Raw genomic sequence first — 9,927 nt, 5'->3', positions numbered from 1 at the left:
TGGTGGAGAAATGTACGTACCTAGAGTACGTGTTGCTGCCATCTTTTGAGGAAAATAGTGATCAGATACGCCTTTATAGCCAAAAAAAATATCTTTATATTATTTAGTCACTTGTAATTTTAAAATTAGATAGCAGCACAAACAGTGGAGGCAAAACTATCCAGCTTATATTACTGGAAAGAGTATGACGTCAGCGGTCTCCGCCTTGGCATTGCTGAAAACGGTGTTCCTCAACATCTTTCGTCGGAAGATCACGTGACTCGGTGAAAACAAACACGATCCCCGTTATTTTCTTATGGTATCCACAGGAACTTAAAACAATAAATGAAAGAAATAATTCCAGCATCGATGAGATAATTCCGGAATTGATGAAAGAGATAATTCCAGAATTAATAAAAAAAAATATTCTAGAATTAATGTAAGAGATAATTTCAGCATGGCTAAAGTGATAATTCCAAAATTAATGAACGAGATAATTTCAGCATTAATGAAAGAGATAATAATAATGAAATTAATGAAAGATAATTCCAGAATGAAGGGAAGAGATAATTCCAAAATTAATGAAATAAAAATTCTAGAATTAATTAAAGAGATAATTCCAGAATTAAGGAAAGATAATTCCAGAATTAATGAGATATAATTTCAGAATTAATGAGATATAATTTCAGAATTAATGAGATATAATTTCAGAATCAATAAAACAAATAATTTCAGAATAAATGAAAGAAATAATTCCCGCATTAATAAAAGAAATAATTCCACCATTAATGAAAGAAACAAATCCAGAATTGATGAAAGCAATAATTCCAGAATTAATGAAAGAAAATTCAAGAATTAATGAAGGAAATTTTTCAGCATTAACGAAAGGACGTGTTAATGAAATAAATAATTTAATCTTTTTTCATCACCCAATATTTAGAGACCGAACTATACATTTCTATGGGCAAATTGCCAGACACGCACTTTGTTTTCACCGAGTCACGTGATTTCCTTGCACTTGATGTCGCTGCCGTCGCAGAGGCTCGATGTTCCCTCCTTTAATATAAGCTCCATGCATAAAACAGCCTGAAAACTTTATTTTCACTTGTCGTCTGCTTCTTTCGAGATACTTTGTTTTATACGCCTCCTTATGTATCGAAAAAAGAACTGAACTTTTTATTGATTTCAGTTCAGTTTTTGGACTTCGCTCAATAAGGAACCAAACTGAACGAAAAGTTCTGCTACTTTTTTGTCACCACAGGAGTCGTTTACTCTTTTGCTCCTAGATTACAGCACCAATAATAAACATCAAACAGCAGGGGAAACTTTTTTTAACTTGCCTGCTTTTTTCGAGGTACTTTATTTTCTACTTCTCCTTGTATGCCAAAAAAAACCTGTACCTTTTGTTAAATTCAGTTCAGTATATGATCTTCGCTCGTTAAGGAACCGAATGGAACAAAAGAATCTGCTGCATTAAGCCCAACTTCATGTCGTCTGCTGCTTTTGAAGCAGGTACATTGTTTTATACGGCTCCTTGTATATCGGGGGAAAAACTGGACTTTTTGTTTAATCCAGTTCAGTTTTTGGGCTTTGTTTGTAACGAACTGAAAAAAATGAAAAATTCTGCTAATGTAATTGTCACCGAATGAGTGACTTCATGAGTGAATCATTTCAAAAGTAGATGGCAGCATCAATAGCAGACATCAAACAACGGTGAAAACTCTTTTTCACTTGTCCTCCGCTGCCTTTGAGTTAGTTTGTTTTATGCGTCTCCTTGTATCTCAAGAAAAGAACTGAACTTTTTTTTTAAATTCATCTCAGTTTATGGGCTTCGCTCGTGAATAACCGAGCGGACCAAAAAATAATTGTGCTGCATTAACACAAACTTCGTGTCGTCTGCTTCATTCGAAGTACAATGTTTTACACGTCTCCTTGTGTGTTAAAAAAAAACACAAAACGGAACTGAATTTAAAAGTTTGACGTCGGGAACGAGGACTGGGCCTCTTCCAAACGGCTTCTAAACAAACACAACCGAACTTCTTGTTGAATTTTATTCGGTTCATCGCAACTGAACTGAATGAAAAAGTCTGCTTCAGTGGCGTCGCCTTCGCATGAGTCACTTATCATTTCGAAAATAGATGGCTGCATCAATAATACACATCAAACGTGGGTGGAAACTTTTTTCACTTGTTTCCCACTTATTCCGAAGTGCTTTATTTTCATTGTCTCCTTGTACGATGAGGAAAGAACTGAACTTTTATGTTGAGTTCTGTTCAATTTATTAGCTTTGCTTGTACAGAACTGAACAGTACGAAAAATTCTGCTGCATTGGCCCGATTTCTATCATTTACCACATGAGGCACTTTTAAACGTTTGAAACTAGATGGAAGCAGCAATTATCATTTAAATGATGGAAACTTCCTCTTCGCCTATCATCAGCGTAATATTTTCAGAGATGCAGATAGTATCCAGCAGATGCTCTCAAAGATAGATCGTTGAGGAAAATTTTCTTTCACCGAGAAAAAATAATTTGTGTGATTCATACGACGGGATGTATGGTCATATAGTTTCATAATCAGCTGCAAGGATCACGGAGCTCCTTACGTCCAACTGGTTTTGTCGAAAGTGTTTTTGTTTACGAAGCTTGAGTAATCGTAGCTGTGGACGCACCCTGTAGCTCAGATTGGTTCGTTTTAGGCAGAAAATTATCGTCTGACAGATATAAATGGGTCTTTTCGGTAAATCGACAGACAGGGATCCAAAGGAGCGCGTCAAGGAGTGGACGTCGAAGCTGAGGAAAGAAGGTTACCAGCTCGACCGCCAGATCCGTTCCATCCAAAGGGAGGAAGACAAAGTGAAGCGATCGCTGAAACAGGCCGCGAAGAACGGGGACTACGACGTCTGCAAGATCCTCGCCAAGGAAGTCGTCAGGGCGAGGAAGTCCGTCAACCGCATCTACACGACGAAGGCCGAGCTCAACTCCGTCTCGATGCAGATGCAGCACCAGCTGGCGGTTGTCAGGGTGTCCGGCGCCATAGAGAAGAGCACCGAGGTCATGAAGAGCATGCAGAACCTGATAAAGATCCCCGAGGTGGCCAAGACCATGCAGGAAATGTCCAAGGAGATGATGAAAGCCGGGATCATCGAGGAGATGATGGAGGACACTTTCGAGGCCCTCGACGACCAGGACGAGATCGAGGAGGAGGCCCAAGAGGAAGTCGACAAGGTCCTGTGGGAGTTAACGGAGGGCACGTTGGGCAAGGCTCCCGCAGCACCTGTGTCGACACCGTTGCCTAAAGACAGCATCGAAATCGAAGAAGGAGCTTCGGCCTCTGCTGCTGCAGTCGAAGAAGTGGACTCTGCTGTGGCTGATGTCCAAGAGCGTCTCCAGGCTCTGCGAAGTTAAGAATTATATAAACTGTGAGAACTGTCTCGGAGATGCGTATAAAATCCCTTAGCTTTTTTCCCTTGTATGTACCGTTGGTGAATTTAATGCTTTTGAAACAAAATTAGGGAATCAGTGCAGCTAATTTAGGTGGATTTTCCATAAGCGTGTTCAGCGCTAAAATGTGGACCTTTTTTTGCCACAATTGGCAACCCTGACAGCAGCATCGTTTTTTTTATAACCCTTTATTAATTGCATTATTGAACCCTGTATTTTGTTTATTCAATTTTTTTTTAGTTTTCCCTTATGTGATTGTGTCTCCTTTATCGCCCATCTTGAGGTCAACAAGTTGCTTGGAGTGGAAAAAAGCGTCTCCACGTTGGTGCTGACCACGATTATGGAAAGTTAGCCCTACTTTATACAGTTCTCGAAACAAATGAGCCTCTTGCCAAAATATTTTGAGCTGCTTGATCATTGCAAATGAGGGATAGATAAAATTTGATGGTTTTCTCTGAATAATGGGGATCAGCGCACTTAAAGAATGTAGTTTGTAAAGTAAATGAGTGGCTCGTGGAGATATTTTTGGTTGTTTGACCATCATGAACGCACGATTAAACTAAATGTTTCAATTGCATAAGTGATGAGCATCTTTGGGATACTTGTCACTCATACGAGCTAATCATTCAGTTAATTTACTCATTCATGATGACTGAACTGCTAAAAAGCTTTAGATCATAGTGTAGTCCTCCGAGTTTGAGATAAAACTTAGCAACGCCTCCTCGGACAACTCATAACTTGAGCGATTGTGCATGGAGAATCACTCGTCAATAAACTTTCACTTTAGGCCCCTTCACTTTCTAGAAATAAATAGAATCGTCCGACGTGACATTAAGCCTCATCTTGTGTTTGGAGGACGATGCTAATGTGAATGAAAGCTGGAGTTGATCGTCACTCATACAAGGGGATGTAAAAAACATGCTGATTTACTTACTCGATGACGAAATGGGCTCAAAAAAAATTGTACTACTACCACCAATGATGGTCCCCAGATGTTTCAAATGAGCCTTTTCTTTGAATTGTTTTACATTAACCCTTTGCTGTCCTATGTCGAGGTGAAATCAACTTAAAAAAAAGGCACTTCATTGTTGTAACAGCCCTTAAGTGTCAGCTAGATGTTTTGGGATGGCTTACACTAGCTTATAATAGCTTATTAAAACACAAAAGCTAGCACCTAGGGTCTTCCTGCAATTGTTATTGTTGGGTGCCACTAGAAAGTACAAACTATAAAGTATTGAAACAAACCTCTGGATTGCAAAGGGTTAATATTCAAGATTGTTACTGTAGAAAAGCGAAATTATTATAAGAATCAGTTTTTTCTTCTATGTTGTGGTCGAAGTGAATGAAATTAGTTATCCTGTATAGAGAAAAAGAGTCTATTTTCATATATCGATAATTATGTAAATTAAGGAACAGTGATGTGTGTGGGTGTATACTTATCACATGCAGCGGATTAAGTGTAAAAATCTTTCTCCTGAAAACAAAATTGGCCTGTAACATTTTACGAAACCTGAACAATATCTTTTCAAATGTTGAATCAAGACTTTTCTTCAATATATATGGTATACTGCTTTTTCATGACTATTTATTTTATCACACTAAATTTGGCGCAACAGTCCCCAAAAGCAGAATATGCCAGAATCTGTGACGTATGTTGCAAAACAATCCAGAAGAATTTCAAGAAAAAAAGTAGAAAACACTATTATGGGATTTTTACCACAGAACATTTCCAGTCAGACGAGGGCTCATTGCTGAAAAATGCAAAATATTCTGCTTTGGGGACTTACAGTGAAACCTTGTCACAACGATACTTGATATACCCTATACAACAATATTTTTACAAGTTTTATTTGGAAATTTCTATACTCTAATATTGAACTGCTGCTTCTCAATACAATGATACTCCCTCTCCAGCAGCGGGTTCTCAAATCTTTTCCACTCATGGCACTCCATGGCACATGGTTTGAGAACCCCTGCTCTACAACAACATTTTTCCTTGGTCCGCAAAGTATTGTTCTATCAAAGTTTCAATTGTATTGGGGGGGGGGGTACCAGCGGACGATAGGAACACTCAGTAATATTTGAAAACACGCCAGGAAGGATGATGTTGCCACCATATCACTGTTTTGGTGTGTTGAAAACTCAATGACAAATAGTTAAACTGTTTATCAGGAATTAACCCATTGTAGATATGCATATATAAGCTACTAACTGTGGCCATATATTCAGAGCTTGACAGATCCCTGAAGACTAAAAAATTAGTACAGTTATCCCTCGCTTCACACGATTTCGAAAAGTTGCAAGAGATTAGGAGAATTTTAGGAATTTCAACCTGCAAAATATTTGGCTTGAAGTTTAACTTTTAATCCTGGAAATGGGCTTGCAAAGCGAAGCGATAACAGGGTTAAATCCTTTGACAAAGAAATATGTTACAAGTGATGATGTAGCTGAGACAAATACAAGAGAAATCCTCAGATGCAACTTCCCAGGTCTCTGTGATGAGTAACGTTTGGTAACATTGACAATACCAGGAGAAATTTAATTAAAAAAAAAAAGAGGTTTCAGTGAAACTAGAATTTTCATACTTGTGAGAAATATGCAGAATTCTCTGGCTTTGCTACTAAAGTTTCATAAGGGGATGAAAAATGCTGCTTGTCAGCCGAATTTCGGCCGCTTCATTGAAAAAGAGTTATCAGTCAGTTATCGTACCAGGCTCTTCAGGAAAGAAAGCATCCGCACTCACTAGAATCAATCAGAAGTGGTGAAGCCCGGAAAAGTATTTATTTCATTCATATTCGCTCGAGTTAACAGGATTTTTTCATAAGTTTAACTAATTAATTCACTAAAAGAAAAAGGCTCCTGTGCTGTTGGATTCAAATTTTCTGATCCTTTTTTTGAAAAAAAAAACCACCCCCTCTTCCCTATTCCCATGTTAAATTCAACTTACTTTACTTAATTTCGTAACTTTTGTGAAATCAATTGATTTCGTAAATCGAGAGATGCCTGTATTGGCACCTAAATTTTCTTGTGTGATTACTGAATAGGTATCTGGAGAACGATAAAACATTTTTTACAAATTTATATCATTTCATCTCATGGAAAGGAGTCACAGAAACGTTTGGGGGAAAATAGTCAGTCTGGATCGTTTTTCCTCTAGAAAAAAAACTGATTGTCTCCTGAGAAATTTGGCTAGCACCTAAATTTATCATGCCCTGGAAGCATTGACTTGTGAGTATGTGTAGTTTGAATGTTTGGATTAGGCCAATGGTCTGCCGTCGGTAACACCCATTTGTCCTCATTTCTTGAATTTAATCTAATATACCTCAAATCTGATATATATACACCTCTTTCTTAATAATAATATCTCTTGAAATTGTCACTGATTCTAATTGATACCCAGGAACTGATGAATGCCAGGTCATCTGGTCACTAGATAATGGGTATTCGTGCTTAAAATTTAATGTGTGATTGTTAAATTTCAGCTTGAGAATGATTCAATAATTTTCTTATTTCGTGATGTTCCTGCGACCATGGAATACGGTGTACTTATGCATTATTCTGGCTACCATTTTTAACTGCTAAACGGTGTGATGTAGTACTAATAATGGGTGGGCAACACGATTCTGTTATTATCATGATGGCTCATGCAGGTGGAGAGGGGCAGTGGCGCCACTCCGCGCAGCAAGCGCATCATGACCTTGCGGCACCCTCCGGAAATGTTGGAATGCTAACATTTGGCTTTAAGTAGTACAAGTGAACTTGAATTTTGCTACACGCTAGCATAGAGTGTACCTATATATGTCTTAAATCACAAGTTTGGCTGGATCTTCACCATATCAAAAATGGTTGATGCCATAGTACGTAAGTACCAAAAAGAGTCACCAAGTTTTTCAGGAGTCAGAGGAGAATTACGTAGGGCCGAATTCAGCTGGTGCCCCCCCCCCCTTTTTTTTTTGTTCAATTTTTTCCAGTATTGTGCTTACCCATGTGAAAAAATGTTCGATTATTTGAAAAGTGTTTGATTTTGAATAAATACTTCATTAATAAAGAGTATTGTCGCAGGTTTTTACACTAGATCCAATAAGTAAAAAAGAATATCGTCTTAAAAATGATGAAATTATACATAAATATTTAGAAATGTACTTTTCTTACTGATCTCACTGTACCCTTTGGGTTTTGAAACGCCATTTGCAAATCACTTAATGAATAACTGTAATTTTCTGATTTGGAAAATAATCTGTTTCCGTATCTTTTTTCTTTAAATTTCGTGTAAGTATATATATATATGCTGATCTCTTACTGTACATAATACATTTTAATGTTTTATCATTCACGTTGAAAAGATGAGCTTGACCACGAAATACAACTGAAGAGTGCTTTGTAAATAGAACGCTGTTGATTCAAAAGAGTATTATTACATATTAAAATATATTATTGGTTCTAAAATAAAAATCTAGTCTCACTGCTTTAGTATACAAATCTAACTGTTGAACTCATTTTACAGATGTGTTTTTACTCGAATAAAACATGTTACTAGATGAGTGACTCATCAAGATGGATGAAGGAGTGATGATTTTATTTGGAGGAATCGGTTATTTGAAACATTCTGAAAGCAGGTTGAGCTTGTCAGAATTTTTCTCGATGTCCTTCTGATTATGCCCACATTACTCCAGTGGCCAGACAGGCTTTAACTTGGGAGATCGATATGCAAGTCGATCATCAAAAATGAAAATATTCAACAATATTAAGTTTAGAGCAGTGATTCCCAACATTTTTCCCCATGCCCTATCTAACCAGCTTGTAGGTTCCCCCCCCCAAGGCCACTGTGGAGATCGAGTGGTCGTAGTGACGGACTCGCATCGCGAGGATTCAGGTTTGAACCCCACCAGTATTTGGTTGGCTGAAGTCGGTTTTCTGTGGTTCCCAACTTTCAGGCGCGAATGCGAGCCGATCTCCCCACAGGGAGCAACAGGCCTACAACGTTACAAATATTCAATCATTACACTCCACTCACAATTTGAAGTATAGATGGCAGCACTGACATATCAGACACGACACTAGCTACACACGCAGACTGTTAGGTGCACTCACTGTGTTCCAGACTCTGTCACGAAGCTGGGCTGGAAGAGATCTCTGCAACGGGATAAGTCCGGTGGCAGAGACACTGGCGTTCATTCATTATGCCCCCCCCCCCCCCAAGATTATCAAAAATTAAAATATATATATGTTGGGGAAAAAGTCCTTTAAAAATGCTCCCCTCAGTGCTGTTTTAACGCATGAGTCCACCCGAGCAGGGGCCTCAGAAAAATGAGAAGTTGTTGAATTTCTCAAGAATTCATCTGGTAGGACCTCAGAATAATCACTTGGCCCGGGGGCCCATGATACTCTAAAGTCAGCTCTGGCTCACCCTTCCTGCATGAAAGTAGGTCTTGAATAAGCCTTTGTCCCCTTTTTTTCACGTGGCAAATAGTTCTTATTATTCAAAAACAGAACTCCTATTTATGTGGAAGAAGCCCAAAAAAATCTATCATTTACTTGATTTAAGGCAGGGATTTTCAATCTTTCAAACATTGCGGGCTAAAAAACATTCCATGAAGCTCAATGATCAACAAGTCTTAGATTGTATCTCGATTCATAGTGATGTCTTAATGGATGAGCTCCAAACAAAGAGCCCCCCCACCCTTTTAGGACATTCTAATATTATTGGAGAATTTTATTCTGAGTTTTTTTTAGTTAAATATGAATTTTCACTAATTCTTTATTTTTTCATTGGATATGAGTTTTCATTAATCCTGAGAAATTATTATTTTTTCATCGAACATAAATTTCCATCAATTCTGAAATTGGTTTTTTCATTAGATACCGATCTTCAATAACTCTGGAAATATTTTTCATTAGTTATGAATTATCATGAATTGCGAAATAATTCTTTCATCAATTCTTAAATTATTTCTCAAATGTTTTCTAAAAGTAATTTTGAAATTATACTTCTTCCACCAATTCTAAAATACATGTCTTCATTGACGTTTCTTTTAGCTTTTTCATCACTGGGCCACTGCAACAGCTTCGAGGGCCACATGTGACCCACAAGCCATTCCCTGGGTTCCCTGTCAAAAAATTAGAAAAAGTAGGACGGGGAGGATACATCCCCAGGCCACATAATCATAGCATAGTAAAAAACTCTGAAAAAATTATTTTTTATCTTTAAAATATTTTAAAATTAATTTTTTTTGCATAGTACTCTATACGCCCGGTTTTACTGCGTTGCCCATCCTTTTTCTTTTAAAGGGATTTGTTTACATTTTACTGTTCAATGCGAGCTTAATCCTTTTTTTTTTTTTGACGAAAATGAAGCACTTTCATTTCTAGTTCTTTACTTGAGCGTTGTAAATATTGTTTATGCCTCTGCATGCCCTAAAAATACAGAAGAAAATTGAATGCTATTAGGTACCATCAAAGTCACAAAACCTAGAATAGACCTATGTATCCAACTTCTTAGTAATGCA

General features: G+C 37.6%; 1 protein-coding gene across 1 annotated transcript; it reads left to right on the top strand.

Annotated features, from left to right (window-relative positions):
• Positions 1-2,582: 2,582 nt before the first annotated feature.
• Vps24 (vacuolar protein sorting 24) lies at positions 2,583-7,873 on the top strand. The gene has a single exon (XM_089250042.1). It carries the CDS (start codon positions 2,705-2,707, stop codon positions 3,383-3,385), a length of 681 nt encoding a protein of 226 aa, XP_089106168.1. The 5' UTR covers positions 2,583-2,704; the 3' UTR covers positions 3,386-7,873.
• The last annotated feature ends 2,054 nt before the right edge of the window (positions 7,874-9,927 follow it).

The sequence above is a fragment of the Pholcus phalangioides genome, unplaced genomic scaffold (genome assembly GCF_987345545.1).
Source record: "Pholcus phalangioides strain wild (caught in Gottingen) unplaced genomic scaffold, Ppha-v1.0 ptg000003l_1, whole genome shotgun sequence".
NCBI classification, from domain to species: Eukaryota; Metazoa; Arthropoda; class Arachnida; order Araneae; family Pholcidae; genus Pholcus; species Pholcus phalangioides.
The sequence above is the reverse complement of the archived record's forward strand: the minus strand, read 5'-3'. Positions and strand labels throughout refer to the sequence as shown.

Coding starts and splice junctions, on each gene's coding strand:
- Vps24 (XM_089250042.1), top strand. CDS start 2,705: ATGGGTCTTTTCGGTAAATCGACAGACAGGGATCCAAAGGAGCGCGTC.